The sequence below is a fragment of the Cherax quadricarinatus genome, chromosome 40, assembly GCF_038502225.1.
Source record: "Cherax quadricarinatus isolate ZL_2023a chromosome 40, ASM3850222v1, whole genome shotgun sequence".
Taxonomy (NCBI): Eukaryota; Metazoa; Arthropoda; class Malacostraca; order Decapoda; family Parastacidae; genus Cherax; species Cherax quadricarinatus.
In genome coordinates, this window is record NC_091331.1 from 3,423,626 (window position 1) to 3,443,566 (window position 19,941).

General features: G+C 43.6%; 1 protein-coding gene across 1 annotated transcript in view; it reads right to left on the bottom strand.

Annotated features, from left to right (window-relative positions):
* Positions 1–216: 216 nt before the first annotated feature.
* The window catches only part of LOC128687150 (uncharacterized), a 25,570-nt gene continuing 5,845 nt past the window's right edge, over positions 217–19,941 (bottom strand). The window contains exons 2-4 of the mRNA XM_070092638.1: positions 10,632–10,866; positions 10,034–10,183; positions 217–6,254 (exon numbers count right to left, since the gene is read on the bottom strand). Coding sequence (XP_069948739.1) covers positions 6,038–6,254; positions 10,034–10,183; positions 10,632–10,866 — 602 coding nt within the window. The 3' untranslated portion in view covers positions 217–6,037. The remainder of the gene's footprint in view (positions 6,255–10,033; positions 10,184–10,631; positions 10,867–19,941) is intronic.

The window sequence follows — 19,941 nt, forward strand, 5'->3', positions numbered from 1 at the left end:
GAGAGGTGTGTTTAGGGGTAAGGGAGAAGAGGGAGGGATAGTCATGTTGTTGTCGTCACAGTACCTGCTTGTCAGTCATGTCACTTGGGTCATCGTAAGAAGAATTAGAATCCTGGTCAGTGTATATACATAGAAGTGCATATCTCTGTGTATGTACAATAGGATGTATACATATATATATATATATATATATATATATATATATATATATATATATATATATATATATATATATATATATATATATACATATACACCGAGAGTTTACTTTCATTCCTAGTTTTAAGATAAAATTATTCTTGGTGTTTGTGTACAGGTGACTTGCGGCCTTAATGACCCATGTGCAATTAACAAGACCGAAACCTTGAACGCTAACGATTACGATTTCCACTCGTATCTGCTTCTCTTGTTTCGCTAAATGATAATTGTAGGTCGCCTGTCTAGTAGTCCGTCAGCTGATTATGACAGCTGATTTGATCTCAGCTGATTTTGGAAATGTCTCGTGGTTAGTCAGAGTTGTCTCATATTGTCCAGAAATTAGAAATAGTTTACCTAGCCATGAAAATGATGGAAATGCATCAAAATGCTTCAAAAATCCATCACTTTTAGGTTGCTTCTGTTAATGTATAAATCGGTTAACGAAGAGAACCTTTAGAATAACTCCAATTACGTTAATTTCATGCTAAGAGCGTATAAGTTAGTTCTAGACTGAGGCTAGAAGAAGGTTCTCACTGTAGGTAGACCCCTGGTGCAAATTTCGTGTTATTAATTCTACAAACGAGGCCTAAGTTACTATGAGTGAAATGTTATAGAAATAGGTCTTGTACGTGTGTTTTTGTTTCCCAACGAGGCCTAGACGAGGTGAGGCAAATGTCAGGCAGCAGCAGCAGCAGCTGTACCAGCTGAGGTCTCCTTGTGGTGGCTAGAGGAAAGGTTATTCGGTCTTATTATCGTCGAGGTTATGTGTTGACGTGTGTTGATGTGTGTTGACGTGTGTTGACATGTGTTGACGTGTGTTGACATGTGTTGACGTGTGTTGGGTGTTCAATTGAACGGCTAGAAATAGGCCAAAACAAATGATATTTTTTTTGTTGGTCAAGACTGTGAGGTATTAAGCTGCCTGCATTTTCCACACACACACACACACACACACACACACACACACACACACACACACACACACACACACACACACACACACACACAAACGTACGCACGCACGCACGCGCACACGTACACATGCACACCGTACGCGTGCAGTCATGCAGGAAATCAGTCGACTGTCAATACTTAAGGTCGTCCCTGATCGTCCCTGAGAGAGAGGTAATGTCTCTTGACGTTACCATTGTTGACAGCCACAAGAGGGGTAGCTGACAGTCACAAGAGTGGTAGCTGACAGTCACAAGAGTGGAAGCTGACAGCCACAAGAATGACAGCAGTCACAAGAGTGGTAGCTGACAGCCACAAGAGGGGTAGCTGACAGTCACAAGAGTGGTAGCTGACAGCCACAAGAGTGGAAGCTGACAGTCACAAGAATGGTAGCAGACAGTCACAAGAGTGGTAGCTGACAGCCACAAGAATGGTAGCAGTCACAAGAGTGGTAGCTGACAGCCACAAGAGCGGAAGCTGACAGCCACAAGAATGGTAGCAGTCACAAGAGTGGTAGCTGACAGCCACGAGAGCGGAAGCTGACAGCCACAAGAGTGGAAAGCTGACAGCTACAAGAGTGGAAGCTGACAGTCGCACAGTTCCAGTCAGCAATTGTCATGGATGGCTGGGAGGCAAAATGTCGACAAAATGGCCAAAACAAAAGCGCAACACGTCTTGATCACAAGCGACTCTACCACAGTTCGCCCGTGAGCGAAACGTTCCGCCACAACTGCTACGAGTATCGTAACTCATCGATGACTTCCTGCATTCGTTGAGAGAAACCGACAAATTTCATAAACCTTCACAACGTTTCGATCACTTGTACTTCTGGGGGGAGGAGTGAGCGAAACATTGTGTACCTTCTGATGTCATAATTTTACGTCAAGATACGATCATATATAAAAAATAATAATTTTATTACAGGTCTAATTATTCAGTTATATCGTTTACAGTGACTTGGAACAGTCGTTCAGTCAGTTGAACTTTAGCCGTCAGTCAAGTTGACTGTCAGGGAGTACGTCAGCAGTCAATCAGTCAGTAAATCGGCCAGTCAGTCAGTCCAACAATCAGTCAAGTTGCCAGTTAGTGAGTCAAGGAGAGACTCAACTTGTCTGCTAAATATATGATCAGTCAGTGAGTCCAGTCAATCAGTTACTTAGTCAGTCAGTCAGTCAATAATTCCGTGTGTCAGTCATTGATTTAGCAAATCAGTAATTCAATCTAAGTTAATTAGCCAGTCAGTAACGCAGTCAGTTATAACGTCAGTGAGTCGGTTAGTTAGAAAATGAAGGTGAACAGTCAGTACACTCAGTAAACCAACAGTCAGTGTACTCAGTGAAATAAGTCACTGCACTCGGTAAAACAACAGTCAGTGCACTCAGTGAAGTCGGCGATGTCAGTCCAAAAAGTTTTTTATTAGTGATGTCAAACCTCCAGTAAGAATGAACTTGGGACTGTAAGGTCCGTCCTCTCAGTCCACTGAATTCAGTGAAAAGTCCAATAAAGTCAGTCTTAAGCCCGGTGAAGTGAGCACAAGTCCACTGAACTCAGTCTTCAAGTTAACTGAGGTCATCTTCGAGTCAGGTTAAAGTCAGATTAAGTCAGTCAAGTGCATAAGTTCAGTCAGTCAAGTGGTCAAGTTCAGTCAGTCAAGTGCATAAGTTCAGTCAAAGTGCTCAAATTCAGTAAAGTGAACAAGTTCAGTCAGTCAAGTGGTCAAGTTCAGTCAGTCAAGTAAGCAAGCTCAGTCAGTCAAGTGGTCAAGTTCAGTCAGTCAAGTGCATAAGTTCAGTCAGTCAAGTGGTCAAGTTCAGTCAGTCAGGTGAACAAGTTCAGTCAGTCAAGTGGTCAAGTTTAGTCAGCCAAGTGGTCAAGTTCAGTCAGTCAAGTGGTCAAGTTCAATCAGTCAAGTGGTCAAGTTCAATCAGTCACGTGGTCAAGCTGAGTCAGTCAAGTGGTCAAGTTCAGTCAGTCAGGTGAACAAGTTCAGTCAGTCAAGTGGTCAAGTTCAATCAGTCACGTGGTCAAGCTCAGTCAGTCAAGTGGTCAAGTTCAGTCAGTCAAGTGATCAAGTTCAGTCAATCAAGTGGTCAAGTTCAGTCAGTCAAGTGATCAAGTTCAGTCAATCAAGTGGTCAAGTTCAGTCAGTCAAGTGGTCAAGTTCAGTCAGTCAAGTGGTCAAGTTCAGTCAGTCAAGTGGTCAAGTTCAGTCAGTCAAGTGGTCAAGTTCAGTCAGTCAAGTGGTCAAGTTCAGTCAGTCAAGTGGTCAAGTTCAGCCAGTCAAGTGGTCAAGTTGTCAGTCAACTGGTCAAGTTCAGTCAGTCAAGTGGTCAAGTTCAGTCAGTCAAGTGTTCAAGTTCAGTCAATCAAGTGGTCAAGTTCAGTCAGTCAAGTGGTCAAGTTCAGTCAGTCAAGTGGTCAAGTTCAGTCAGTCAAGTGGTCAAGTTCAGTCAGTCAAGTGGTCAAGTTCAGTCAGTCAAGTGGTCAAGTTCAGTCAGTCAAGTGGTCAAGTTCAGCCAGTCAAGTGGTCAAGTTGTCAGTCAACTGGTCAAGTTCAGTCAGTCAAGTGGTCAAGTTCAGTCAGTCAAGTGTTCAAGTTCAGTCAATCACGAGGACAAATACAATGAATATTTAAATTCAGTAAGGCATGTGTTAAGTTCATTTAGTCAAGCAGGTACGTTTAGTCAGTCAAATAGACAAGTTCAGTCAATCATTTATATAAGTTCAGCCAATCAACTAGAAAAGTTCAATATGTCATGAAAACAAGTTCGGTCAGTCATGAGGAAAAGGTCAAGAACTCAAGTTACCAAGTTCAGCCAGTTATTAAGACAAGTTCAGTCAGTGATGAGAGCACTCTCAGTCAATCATAAGGACAAGTTCAGTCAAGTGGACAAATTCAGTCAGTCAAGTGGACAAATTCAGTCAGTCAAGTGGACAAATTCAGTCAGTCAAGTGGACAAGCTCAGCCAATGAATATGTCTACGAAACACGAAACACACAACTAAAAAAAAAAAAACTAGACGGAACTTGGAGACGAACACATCTGAGAGACAATAACTGTCACCCGCAGCAGTCACTAACAGTCTTTCTTAGCAAAGACCTCCTTGGGCGAAACGTCGTCTTAATAAATACGTCTTGAAGAAACTACGAACGTAGTAGAGAGAGAGAGAGAGAAAAAAAAAAGAACTTTCCCCTGAGGAACGTTTCGCTCTATGTAGAGCTTGATGAAAGCTCTATACTTCCACCAGCTCTACACAAGGCCAAAGGCTGTCTTTTCTTTGTCAGTAATCTGTTCGATGCTGTGGGTCATGAAAGGTCAAAGGGTAACCGAGCTAGGTCAGGCATGATTGAGGTCACGCTGGGTCTCACTCGAGGTCGTTCTCTCATTGTTACTTACCCATGAGTTAGTCCTCAGATACCATTATTATTTTTTATTGGGTTCACAAGCAACGTCATTAAGGTCGGCTGCTAAAGGTCCAAAGGTCGATTAAGACTGGGCACAATCTTAGTCAGGATTCTTCGGCAAAATCAGTAGATGCAGGAGTGGACTTACGAGTGGGTTTAAGAGTGGGATTCGGGAGTGGATTTAGGATTCGATGTCTGTCAGGGGCTGATGAAGATTAGCATTGTTTGGTCGGCTGAATAAGTAGGTGAGTTGATTAATGAGTAAGAGTGAGTCACTGTCTTCTCTGGTCGTACAAGTGAATGTAGACGAAGTATTGTGGGTGAACAAAGGGAGCAATAAACTGGTCTCTCATTAACATGAATAATGATCTGTGTAGAAGACTAGTTAGTAATGTGACATGACTGTGAGAGTAACGTCAGTACACACATATTTTAAGTCATATACATGTCTTGATCCTGAAATTCGGGAATTAGTAAGAGGCATAAAATATTTTAACTGTGATATTTGATAAGATATGAAAAAAATCACAGAATATTTTGTTTTTGGATGATCAGACAATACGAGTTTATTCATGATGATCGATGAGTTTTAAATGAGTAACTCAGTCCAGAAGACAGGTTGGATCAATGGTCAAACATAGAAAGAGGTGACTATGGAATGACTGCAGACTGTGGTGGAGGTTGATGGAGAATGACTACAGAATGTGGGGTGAGGGGTGCAGGTGGGTGGAATGACTACGGGGTGTGGGGTGAGGGGTGCAGGTGGGTGGAATGACTACGGGGTGTGGGTGACTGGGTGGTGGTGGTGGTGGTGGTCGGTGGGCAGGTGCCGTGGGGCCGCTAACTGGCGGGTCAGACACATAAAAATAAACTAGTATATCACAGGTTAAAACGCGTCACACTTGAACACCTCTACGGGTAACGAGATCCTCTGCTTCAGCAGCGGCGGGGAGGAAGGGAATAAAAATAAGGGCACGCCCGGGTTCACTAAGGACCAAGCGCCCGGGTTCGTTAAGTTATCACCCGGGTTCGCTTAGGACTTGGCGTCCCGGCTGTCCAAGGCTTGGAAACTTAACAAGGCATTTGAGGAAAACAAGTTATAATAATAATCATCACATTAGGACCTGGGTGACGGCATCGAGGTCCTAAGGAACACAGAGACTCTCAAGGGGAAACTTAACAGGAACGATAGTCCGATGTGGCAACTTATAAAAGCGTCGCCTGTGGGCGGCACAAGGAGGGAATGGCGACTTGAGGACAGTAGTAACTGGGTGGTAACAAGTTGTGGTGGGGGGCGGCTGTCCCGCCCCCTCCAGGCACTAGCGACGGGGCTGGTAACATCAGTGTGTGTGTGTATGTGCTGGGGAGTGGCACACGGCTGGGAAGGAGAGGAGGGGGAAGGGACGGAGGCACCAGTGGTAACATCAGGCAACAATTGGCACCGTGGATGGAGGGGTGAGTTAAGAAACAGCAAGGCGATCCATCACTCATCACTCAGCTTGATGGATATGTAGGAAGCGAGGCTTTGCCAGAAGTTGAGTACACTCATGTTGATGATGTCTTCAAGGTCAGCTGGGCACTGGGGATAGGCGTGGGCACAGTCCCCTCTTGCCGCGCCCATCTCAGCTGACCAGTAGTACCGGAAGAAGCGAAACACTGCCGGGCTGTACAATGACTGCCGGGAGAACGACTCACTCTTCCTGAAACAGAGAAAAAGTCACATTAATCTCTCACGACATGATGATTGTCCAAAACTGGTCTGAACGTCGTCTGGTTTCGACTCCTGTTTGTGGGCTGGGAATAACTATGAATCATTGGCATAAATATTAAATTCAAAGCTCAACTACTACAATCCCTCAAGGTGTCTTGATTCAAGGAATTATAACTACGTTCCCCTTCCTCGTTTCAAACGTAGTTTATCCCCACCCCTTCTACTTCCCCTCTCCGTGGGACCGACGAGGAGAGAGCTTAGAGCCTAAGGCGTACACAGATTTTACTCCAACCTTTAGTACGGTACTGGTGTTGATAAGTGTCTTCCGGGAAGTCCTGAGTAGTAGGTCTTCGTATCCTTCCTGTGAAGATGTACAGGAAGGATGTGTTGTGTTCGGGGTGTGCTCAGGGTGCGCTCAGAGTGTGCTCAGGGTGCGCTCAGAGTGTGCTCAGGGTGTGCTGAATAAGTGCAGGGTATTTCAACAGTGTGCTGGGTGTGCGAATAATGAGTCAGCATCATACTGGTCAACCCCTCAGCACCAGCAGTCACACATCCTCTCTTGCTCCTTTGGAAAGTGAAGTACTCTTGATCCAGGGAAATAGAATCAGACTTGATTACCTCTGATTCTCCAGGTAAATGGTCCGAGTCGGACCTAAACGTCGTCGTAAGCTTCTCTCTCTAATGTGCCGGTTATTTGTTTATGATATTGTGCCTTGAGATGCGAAATTATCACTTACGCATGAATATGTGGCTCAGGTGCATGAATATATTGCACTATAGCCATTACCAGGCTGTACAGTGAATAGCGAGGGGCTGTCTAGTGGGTGATCATTGGCTGGTGCCACAATCAGCGGCTCCTTGAGCATTACGCGGGCAAGGTTATCTTGTTTGTGAGCATTGCCCCAGACCACCACTTGCCTCTCGCCCTCGCCTCTTGTTCCCTCAGCCTTTCTCTCCTCACACTGTGCTGAACCAATGGTGCACCAGAAGATTGCAAAATTAAAAAAAAAAAAAAACTGGAGCGTGTCATCCCGGAACCATATGCCGGGAAGGTGCAAACGGAAACGCCGATCCAGATTCTAGCAAGAGCTTCCGCGTGGTAACAAATCAAGTGCGTGTTAGAATTCGACCTTGTGGTCACCGAGCCTGGCGTCCCTCACCACCTCCACCACCACTGCCACCACTGCTGCTCCCTCTTCTCTACAAGGCAGTTTCAAGAGGAGCTTCTAACAACCAAGAGGGTTATTCATATACAGGCAAGGAGGCAGCTAAGGGAAGGTGCTTGACCCAGCCAATCCTTGCTGTGGTCCATCTGCAGAACCTGTAAAGGCTGTCGCCTCCATATAACACTCTCCCGAAGACAATATTCTAATCGTATCGTTTGTTTTGCCATTCTTGAGTGTCACAGAAGCTAAAATACACACCACATATGAGTCGTATCCTTCACAAGTTTCTAAGAAAGTGAACCTCCTTCAACCTGTGCCCATCAACACCAAAATAATAACAAAAGCTTCTGGTGGAAAGAGACACAGACTGCCATCACGTTTCCTCAGACAACAGTTGTGTTCAAGTAAGGTGCTACAAGTATTTGTATTCTCTCCATAAACTTCAGTAGTAAATGTGTATGGAAAAACGTGTTACGAGACTGCAGAGTGACCAACCAGTCCCTGGACATCGTGATCATCAGGTCGGAATGTCATGGCAGCGCCACTTTTCTGTCTGCAGACAAGACTGACCGGCTCCGACGACCTTCACTTTTTTCCAAAGCTGTCCCTTGACACGCGGGCAGCAGGTTCCATGATAATCACGACCCGCTTATAAAGGATTACAAAGCATCGGATCTGTTGTTCAGCGAGTGAGGAGGGTGAGCACGTGACACGGGACTCGGTGGCTGTTGGAGAGCCCAGTTTAATCCGTTAGACCTCCAGGCAGGGCGCCCCCACGCGAGGTGGGGACGGCTTGGGTTTTTGCCTTCCACAACCAGAATGTTGTTTTGAGATCTTAGTGACTATTTGTTCGACCTTCTAATAGTGCACCACCGATGACCACTTAACCCTACTGGGCGTCCCACTGTGGATATGACCATTACTGATCACTACTGGGAGTCCTGAAGTGGGCGTTTACCTCAACACGCCGAGCATCCACACCATTACATCCAGAAAAGTCATCAATTATAGTAACCTTCATCTGCTGTTGTACCACGCCCACATTATGCAACACCATGCACACGTTACGCACGCAATACAATACCTACATGTAGTGTACAACGCCTACATGATCCGATACCACGCCCACGTACAACAAAACTCCCACGTGTGGTATACTACGCACATATAATGTCAAGAAAACTTTATGCATAAAAAAAATTTGAACACTAAGGTAGATTTTTAAAGGGATTCGTAAAGTTTTCCCACTGTGAGATTAATGTTCAGGGCACAAGGCAACATTAACAAGGTCAGGGAAAATGGTGAATGTAAACAAAGCAATGAGACATAAGACTTCACCAGGAGTCTGCTATTTCCTCTACCCTAGGTGTCTGTGCCTACTAGAATTTTATGTGCTAGGACGCCACGATGGCATCGTAGAGCTCACTCTGGCGTTGTAGCACGCACCCTGGCGTTGTATTGCGCACCCTAGCGCACCCTGGCGTTGTAGTGCGCACCCTGGTGTTGTAGTGCGCACCCTGGCGTTGTATTGCGCACCCTGGCGCACCCTGGCGCACCCTGGCGTTGTAGTGCGCACTCTAGCCTCACTGTCGTAGTGGAATTAGAGCGGGAAAAAATGTATGTGTGGATATCTGAAGATGGAAAGGCGTTTGAATACATAATAAAAATAGTGTGGGCGTGATAGCGGTGAGAAACGGTACTGACTACTGTCTCATATCCCCCACAATCCTACACTTTCTCTCCTCTTCCCCCACACACGTGTTTAGACACTCCCTCCTGATCCCACCACCTCAACTCCCGCCCTGTCTATTCCACTCCCCATCCCTAAAGCCCCTACCCTATCACTACCCATCCCGCTCCCTCCATACCAACAACCCGCTCCTCCCCCCCTTCCTACGTCCCCTCCCCCATCAACAGATCGATAACTTATGCTTGAACCTCAACAGTGTGGATCATGTTGCTTTTAAGATGAGTTCGACTCAAGGTTTTCCCTGAAAGATAATGGCATCCCTGGAGGGTGTGGAGCACTCAGCCGCCCAGCTGATACCTACATTATTACGTAAATCACTTCAAACCCGTTTGCACGAGATCGATTTATCGTGCAAGACGGAGGCTGACAAAAAATCCAAATCCAAAGAAAAATAGTTCAGTATTGCAATGCAATAAGCAACAATATGTATATATATATATATATATATATATATATATATATATATATATATATATATATATATATATATATATATATATATATATATATATATATATATATATATATATATATATTCGTGTTGCAATCAACGCATCATCAGGAGCTTGCAATGTTGCAGAAAATAGGAGGTCCAAGCAAATTCGATCAGAGGAAGCGCCTTTGCTCTTTACTGCAACGTTACAATGTCCTGATAATGTCTTGATTGCAATACGAAAGGCCTAGAGCTATCAGTCAACTCCCCCCCCCCCGTAGTTGTTTTGCATCTTGCATCGCTTGTTCGCGATTTTTTCATATATATTATGTATATGTATATTTCCTGTGGATTAAGATACGCCATCAGGGGGTAAACGTGAGAGTTCTAGCACTCAGTACTCACTACTCAGTACTCACTTTAGAGCTGAGAGGACGAGGTGTGAGAGGGGGGCGAAAGTGGTGGGGTCTTCTGCCAGCTGGCAGATGGCCCGCATGCGGCAGTGGTCGTCCTGGAGCCCCAGTAAGTGGAAGTAAGCGTCCAGGCGGGAGAGTAGTGGGCCGAACTCTCTGTGGAGAAGAGGAAGAAGTCGGGAGTTGAAATACCCAACAGGTCTCAGACCGAGCCGCGGGGGCGTTGACCCCCGAAACCCTCTCCAGGTAAAGGGAAGGTAAATAATATTCAAAGAAATGTTAAGACACGCTGCAGGTAAGGACGCTCAGGTTAGTGGTTGCAGCTGAAGGAGAAGACAGATTAGATGCTACGCACTGAGTATTTCATGAACATGGGAACAAGTGCTAGGATATAAGAGAGTCTGGCGGCAACACGTAGCCCAGGCCACCTGGGTAGGAGTCGATGCAATGCTTTGTTCTATTTCAGTCGAGGACTAGTGGAGCCTCGAACCCCCTTCCGCAACTCGAGATATTTAAACCTAAACATACAATCACGCGCAAAATTACATCACAATCAAACCGATTACTATTCCAGTCATGAAGGAACAGCAAGACGTTCGCTCACCTGTCTTCTTGGTACTCTGGCGAAGAGGGATCGTACGGCTTCTCCTGAGAGGTCAGGAATCGATCCTCCGGACCGCGGATGTCAAATAAGTTATTTGTTTCCATATCCCTTGGCCTGGAGTGGATCCTGCCGTAAAAGTAACTGGCGGGCTCCTTCGTCTTGCCACCTCCTGGATACCGTGATCGGTACGCCAGCGTGGGAAGAAGAACAGTGATTGGTAAACGAATCACAAGCTCTGGAAGGAGAAAAAAAAAGTCTTCGTTATTTTTTGTGTCAGATTTGAGACATTTTTAAAATTATGTCAGATCACAAGAAAGTCTGTGTCCGAATCAGTAATTAATAAGGTCTTTAGCATTTTTTGTGAATGTAATAATAATAATAATAATAATAATAATAATAATAATAATAATAATAATAATAATAATAATAATAATAATAATAATAATAATAATAATAATAATAATAATGATAATTTATTAGCTGGAACAGAAGATTTCTGAAAGAGTGAAGTGAATTCTAGAAGTGAACTGCGGTAAGATAACTAGAAATAAATAGCAGACATGGGATCAGTGTTGGGGTTAGAAAGAAGAGTCGAGTCAGTAGGTGAGACTACCTGTCACTTCTCACCACAGGCTCACCATGCAAAGCCCTCTCAATAATCTCTTATTCATCGTTATCTTTTCCCTTTCTCCCTCTCTCTCTCTCTCTCGTTATATCCGGTATCATCAGTTATCGACTGACGAAACATAATTACCTCCTTCACTGACAGTTTATGTTGATTAGCGCCTATAATGTACCGCCCTGACACCTGAGCATCATGTTTGGTAGACGACAGATGATGGTCTGGAGGGAGGGAGAGAAGATGCTAGACACAGCCAATAAAACTGCTCCACTTGTGATAATCTTCGAACCAGCATCTATCTGAGAATCTACGAAGGACACCGGGGTGGCTTGGAGGTCGTCAGGGATGGCTTGTAAGGCGCCGGGGGTGGCTTGGAGAAAGGGGGTAAGGAGGAGAAGGGGATGCAACACAGTGTCTCCAGGTCGCGGAACACACACGAGTTTCACTCCTATGATGTTGCACCGTTGGGGTGACGCCAGAAAAGACAGCCACAGATGCTGTTCGGTGCAGCTGTGAGCCGGTTGGCGAAGTTAAACTTGTTCCTCTGTTCATGTCTACGTGTGCTGGCGCCCCCTGGGGGCGTGAGGAGCCAGGCAGCAGTGACCAATCACCAGGATACACTAGTGGATAGGGGCGAGGAGGAGATAACAAAGGGGTAGGGTGTGAGGGGCCCTCCCCCTTTGCCTTTCGGCACCTGTCCCCCTCTCGTTAATCTACTCCTTCAACCTCCGTTAATCTATGTCTTTTAAACCTCTGTTGATCTACACCCGCATCTCTGCTGTTGCACGTATACACGACGTTAATCTACGCATGAAATCTCGGTAATCTAACAGTGCACGATGTTAAACTACTTCTGCACCCACGTTAATCTGCTCCTGCACCCACGTTAATCTACTGCTGCACCCATGCTAATCTACTGCTGCACCCACGTTAATCTAATGCTGCACCCACGTTAATCTACTTCTGCATCCACGTTAATTTACTGCTGCACCCACATTAATCTACTCCTGCGCCCACGTTAATCTAGACCTGCACCCACGTTAATCTAGGCATGCATGATCGACGTGGGAGATTTTGAACAGCTGGATTCTCCTTCCTTGTTACCTTGTGACCGGAGACGTGTCCCTCCCTCCTCGGGGACACACGCTAGTCACACGTACACCATTTCTTTGACAATATTAATACAATCATCGACTGAACAACTCAAAACTACCTCTTCACGTTTACACTATCTAAAGAATAAAATCACTCCTCTACTCGATGAAAGAAGCCTGCTACGCAGACGATAAGTTTCAACAGGTAAACATACCCAGGGGTTATACATGTGCCTTGTCATTCACCAACGACGCATGGATACCTTGGAGCTAGTGTGACAAGGCTGGTCCAACCTGGCTGCCATCCTAACACGGCTACCAGCTGATCCTGCCATCCTAAGACGGCTTCCAACTGATCCTGCAATCCTAAAACAGCTTCCAGCTGACCCTGCCTTCCTAACCCGGCTTCCAGTTGATCCTGGTTAATTCTTGGCTCTCACACACGGAAGTAACAACTTCTGAGTCAGCCAGTCTACTGTATCTTACGTAATTCCTGCTTTCCAGGGACCTCGACTGCAAAATATTAGATACCAATTGTGTTATTTTCTTCTTTGACACACACACACACACACCACACACACACACACACACACACACACACACACACACACACACACACACACACACACACACACACACACACACACACACACACACACACACACACACACACACACACACACTCACACACACACACACACACACACACACACACACACACACACACACACACACACACACACACACACACACACACACACACACACACACACACACACACACACATACACACACACACACACACACACACACACATACACACACACACACACACACACACACACACACACACACACACACATACACACACACACACACACACACACACATATATATATATATATATATGTATATATATATATATATATATACATATATATATATATATATATATATATATATATATATATATATATATATATATATATATATATATATATATATATATATATATATATATATATGTGTGTGTGTGTGTGTGTGTGTATACATATATCGTGCCGAATAGGTAAAATTGGTCAATTAACAAGAACTCATTTAAAGTTAAGTCTTTTCTTAAATTTTCTCTTGTACGTTTAAAGATATATTTTTCCATTTATGTTAATGTAAAAATTAATAACTTTTTACCAAAAGAACCTTAGAAAACTTACCTAACCTTATTATAACAATCGTAATTTAATTTAGCCTAATCCAGCTAAATATATTTTAGGTAAGTTTACAATAATTTAATAATAAACAAACACAATGAAACATATTTTTTTCGTTACGGTGAGAATGATTTTTGGGAATTATTGCATACACAAATTTTCACTTGCCTTATTCAGCAAGAAGAGCGTTGCTATTTAAGCCAAAATCGAAAGTTTTACCTATTCGGCACGGCATATATATGACTCGTGCAGTCGAAAGACTTGAAACTCTCCACAAAGTAGCCAGTCAAAGAGCTTTAGTTTTTCAAGACGATTTACTGCTCGTGGTGCCAGTCTTAGCGGCGATGTTTCCCGCAAGGCGATACCCCACTTCCGTTTCCGGTGAGCTAAAAATATACGTTCGCTAATGGACTTCCGTTTTCTGTCAGTTACAAAAGATTAACCTTTAACTTCCGTTTTCAGTGATATATATATATATATATATATATATATATATATATATATATATATATATATATATATATATATAGATATATATATATATATATATATATATATATATATATATATATATATATATATATATATATATATATATATATATATATATATATATATATATATATATATATATATATATATATATATATATGTCGTAGCGAATAGGCAGAACTTGCGATCTTGGCTTAAATAGCAACGCTCATCTTGCCATATAGGACAAGTGAAAATTTGTGTAAGCAATAATTTCGCCAAAATCATTCTGAACCTAACGAAAAAAATATATTTGATTGTGCTTGTTTCATACTAAATTATTGTAAACGTATTTAAAATATATTTAGTTGGGTTAGGCTAAAATAAATTGCTCTTGTTATAAAAAGGTTAGGTAAGTTTTCTAAGATTCTTTTGGTGCAAAATTAAAAATTTTTACATTAACATTAATGAAAAACATATATATTTAAACGTATAAGAGAAAATTTCAGAAAGGACTTAATTTTAAATGAGTTCTTGCTAATTGACCAGTTTTACATATTCGGCACGACATATATATATATATATATATATATATATATATATATATATATATATATATATATATATATATATATATATATATATATATATATATATATATATATATATATATATATATATATATATATATATATATGATTGCCGTAGCTAATAAATTGAGAGAGAGAGAGAGAGAGAGAGAAAGAGAGAGATTTTCTTGTTAAGAAGGACAGAGACTCCGCCTCTACCAGACGGAAGTAATGGAATATGAAGTGTGGGTTAGGACCCTTTCCTAGATGACGACCTTCCTAGGGTTAATAATAGTGTGTGTGCGCGCGCGCGTGTGTGTGTGTGTGTGTGTGTGTGTGTGTGTGTGTGTGTGTGTGTGTGTGTGTGTGTGTGTGTGTGTGTGTGTGTGTGTGTGTGTTTGTGTGTGTGTGTGCATGCGTGCGTATTCACTTGAAGGGGTCGCGTCATAGCTCCTGGCCCCCGCTTCTTCGCTGGTCGCTACAAGAGCCACTCTCCCCCGGCTACAAGAGCATAAGTCGTACCTCTTTTTAAAGCTATGTATGGATCAGGGTGTGTGCGCGCGGGTGTATGTATGTGTGTGTGTGTATGTGTGTGTGTGAGTGTGTGCGTGTGTGTCATGTAAGTTGCTAGCCTCCCAGAATTCCTGTTTGTCGTGTCACCTCTCGGAGAGTCGTCGAGGCCCTTAACTTCCTACTTCCACGACAACAACAGTGGAACCAAAAGAAACACAACTTGTGGAGCGACCTTTAACTTTTTTTTATCGGGACGATGTTTCGCTCCTGGGTAGTGTTTTGTCTACTCGTGTTTCGCTGTGTCATCTTTTATTAAGTCAAGTTTCGCTCTATGCTGCCTTTGTGAGGTCCTGTTTCGCTCCGGGCAGAGCTTTAACGAGTTATTATCGCTTAATAAATTTAGCTCTCTACAGAGCAAAACGTTGTCCCAAAAAGAGCTTTGTCTGTAATATATATATATATATATATATATATATATATATATATATATATATATATATATATATATATATATATATATATATATATATATATACATATATATATACCTCTGTGAATATACATTAAGTTATGTACTTCTCGGGCGAATATACATTGAGAGGCATAAACACCTTCGGTGTATATACACTGTCAGCAATCTAGAGTTTATGTATAGATGAGGGTGGTAAGGAGGGGAAGGTTTAAGTAATGGTGGTTGTTGTGTTACCCGATGGTGGTAGATTGTGGTTGTTGTGTTACCCGATGGTGGTAGATTGTGGTTGTTGTGTTACCCGATGGTGGTAGATTGTGGTTGTTGTGTTACCCGATGGTGGTAGATTGTGGCTGTACCATCTGGTAGGTTGTGGCACCTGTTGGTGGTGATGATTGTGGTAGGTTGTGGTATTTGTTGTTGATGGTGGTGGTTATGGGATGCAGTGACAGGGACACTGAAGTTGACAGTGGGAGAACCAAGGGTGACAGAGGTGCTGAAGATGACAGTGGGAGAGCCAAGAGTGACAGAGGTGTTGGAGTTGACAGTGGGAGAACTAAGGGTGACAGAGGTGCTGAAGATGACAGTGGGAGAGCCAAGGGTGACAGAGGTGTTGAAATTGACAGTGGGAGAACCAAGGGTGACAGAGGTGTTGACGTTGACAGTGGGAGAACCAAGGGTGACAGAGGTGCTGAAGTTGACAGTGGGAGAACCAAGGGTGACAGAGGTGTTGAAGTTGACAGTGGGAGAACCAAGGGTGACAGAGGTGTTGGAGTTGACAGTGGGAGAACCAAGGGTGACAGAGGTGTTGAAGTTGACAGTGGGAGAACCAAGGATGACAGAGGTGTTGGAGTTGACAGTGGGAGAACCAAGGGTGACAGAGGTGTTGACGTTGACAGTGGGAGAACCAAGGGTGACAGAGGTGCTGAAGTTGACAGTGGGAGAACCAAGGGTGACAGAGGTACTGAAGTTGACAGTGGGAGAATCAAGGGTGACAGAGGTGCTGAAGTTGACAGTGGGAGAACCAAGGGTGACAGAGGTGCTGAAGTTGACAGTGGGAGAACCAAGGGTGACAGAGGTGTTGAAGTTGACAGTGGGAGAACCAAGGGTGACAGAGGTGTTGACGTTGACAGTAGGAGAACCAAGGGTGACAGAGGTATTGAAGTTAACAGTGGGAGAATCAAGGGTGACAGAGGTGCTGAAGTTGACAGTGGGAGAACCAAGGGTGACTGAGGTGCTGAAGTTGACAGTGTGAGAACCAAGGGTGAGAGAGGTGTTGGAGTTGACAGTGGGAGAACCAAGGGTGACAGAGGTGCTGAATTTGACAGTGGGAAAACCAAGGGTGACAGAGGTGATGGAGTTGACAGTGGGAGAACCAAGGGTGACAGAGTGCTGATGTTGACAGCAGGAGAACCAAGGGTGAGAGAGGTGCTGAAGTTGATAGTGGGAGAACCAAGGGTGAGAGAGGTGCTGAAGTTGATAGTGGGAGAATCAAGGGTGAGAGAGGTGCTGAAGTTGATAGTGGGAGAATCAAGGGTGAGAGAGGTGCTGAAGTTGACAGTGGGAGAACAAAGGGTGAGAGAGGTGCTGAAATTGACAGTGGGAGAACCAAGGGTGACAGAGGTGCTGAAGTTGATAGTGGGAGAGCCAAGGGTGACAGAGGTGCTGAAGTTGATAGTGGGAGAACCAAGGGTGACAGAGGTGCTGAAGTTGACAGTGGGAGAACCAAGGGTGACAGAGGTGCTGAAGTTGATAGTGGGAGAGCCAAGGGTGACAGAGGTGCTGAAGTTGATAGTGGGAGAGCCAAGGGTGACAGAGGTGCTGAAGTTGACAGTGGGAGAACCAAGGGTGACAGAGGTGCTGAAGTTGATAGTGGGAGAGCCAAGGGTGACAGAGGTGCTGAAGTTGATAGTGGGAGAACTAAGGGTGACAGGTGTTGAAGTTGACAGTGGGAAAGCCAAGGGTGACAGAGGTGCTGAAGTTGACAGTGGGAGAACCAAGGGTGACAGAAGTGCTGAAGTTGACAGTGGGAGAACCAAGGGTGACAGAGGTGCTGAAGTTGACAGTGGGAGAACCAAGGGTGACACCAGCCATTTCATCTAACGGTCACACAGCTACACTAAAAAACAACAGTCACTTGCTACAGAAACCAGCAATCCTACAGTCAATCGACCCTAACTAACAACAGCCACAGTCATGTACACTCCTCCACAGACAGTCACGAACACTCTTCCACAGATAGTCACGAACACTCATCTACAGACAGTCACGAACACTCATCCACATTCACGAACACTCATCCACAAACAGTCACGTACACTCATCCACAGCCACGAACACTCATCCACAGTGATGACACTCATCCACAGATAGCCAAGAACACTCATCCACAAACAGTCATGTATGCTCATATATCCGGGGCCAGGAGCTGAGACTAGACCCATGTGACCATAAACAGGTGAGTATAACCCACACATACGTACACTTACATACAGTCACAAATGCATACACATTTACACAGTCACAGATATACACAGTCATACAGTCAGAGGTATTTACATCTAGTCCTTTACACAGTCATATAGGTTATATTATATTATATTATGAAAATAAGAAAAAATTTTGGAGTGAGTTAAACAAGTTAAGAAAGCCAAGGGAAAATATGGATTTGTCAGTTAAAAACAGAGTAGGGGAGTTAGTAGATGGGGAGATGGAGGTATTAGGTAGATGGCGAGAATATTTTGAGGAACTTTTAAATGTTAAGGAAGAAACAGAGGCAGTAATTTCATGCACTGGTCAGGGAGGTATACCATCTTTTAGGAGTGAAGAAGAGCAGAATGTAAGTGTGGGGGAGGTACGTGAGGCATTACGTAAAATGAAAGGGGGTAAAGCAGCTGGTACTGATGGGATCATGACAGAAATGTTAAAAGCAGGGGGGGATATAGTGTTGGAGTGGTTGGTACTTTTGTTCAATAAATGTATGAAAGAGGGGAAGGTACCTAGGGATTGGCGGAGAGCATGTATAGTCCCTTTATATAAAGGGAAAGGGGACAAAAGAGACTGTAAAAATTATAGAGGAATAAGCTTACTGAGTATACCAGGAAAAGTGTACGGTAGGGTTATAATTGAAAGAATTAGAGGTAAGACAGAATGTAGGATTGCGGATGAGCAAGGAGGTTTCAGAGTGGGTAGGGGATGTGTAGATCAAGTGTTTACATTGAAGCATATATGTGAACAGTATTTAGATAAAGGTAGGGAAGTTTTTATTGCATTTATGGATTTAGAAAAGGCATATGATAGAGTGGATAGAGGAGCAATGTGGCAGATGTTGCAAGTATATGGAATAGGTGGTAAGTTATTAAATGCTGTAAAGAGTTTTTATGAAGATAGTGAGGCTCAGGTTAGGGTGTGTAGAAGAGAGGGAGACTATTTCCCGGTAAAAGTAGGTCTTAGACAGGGATGTGTAATGTCACCATGGTTGTTTAATATATTTATAGATGGGGTTGTTAAGGAAGTAAATGCTAGGGTGTTTGGGAGAGGGGTGGGATTAAATTATGGGGAATCAAATTCAAATGGGAATTGACACAGTTACTTTTTGCTGATGATACTGTGCTTATGGGAGATTCTAAAGAAAAATTGCAAAGGTTAGTGGATGAGTTTGGGAATGTGTGTAAAGGTAGAAAGTTGAAAGTGAACATAGAAAAGAGTAAGGTGATGAGGGTGTCAAATGATTTAGATAAAGAAAAATTGGATATCAAATTGGGGAGGAGGAGTATGGAAGAAGTGAATGTTTTCAGATACTTGGGAGTTGACGTGTCGGCGGATGGATTTATGAAGGATGAGGTTAATCATAGAATTGATGAGGGAAAAAAGGTGAGTGGTGCGTTGAGGTATATGTGGAGTCAAAAAACGTTATCTATGGAGGCAAAGAAGGGAATGTATGAAAGTATAGTAGTACCAACACTCTTATATGGGTGTGAAGCTTGGGTGGTAAATGCAGCAGCGAGGAGACGGTTGGAGGCAGTGGAGATGTCCTGTTTAAGGGCAATGTGTGGTGTAAATATTATGCAGAAAATTCGGAGTGTGGAAATTAGGAGAAGGTGTGGAGTTAATAAAAGTATTAGTCAGAGGGCAGAAGAGGGGTTGTTGAGGTGGTTTGGTCATTTAGAGAGAATGGATCAAAGTAGAATGACATGGAAAGCATATAAATCTATAGGGGAAGGAAGGCGGGGTAGGGGTCGTCCTCGAAAGGGTTGGAGAGAGGGGGTAAAGGAGGTTTTGTGGGTAAGGGGCTTGGACTTCCAGCAAGCGTGCGTGAGCGTGTTAGATAGGAGTGAATGGAGACGAATGGTACTTGGGACCTG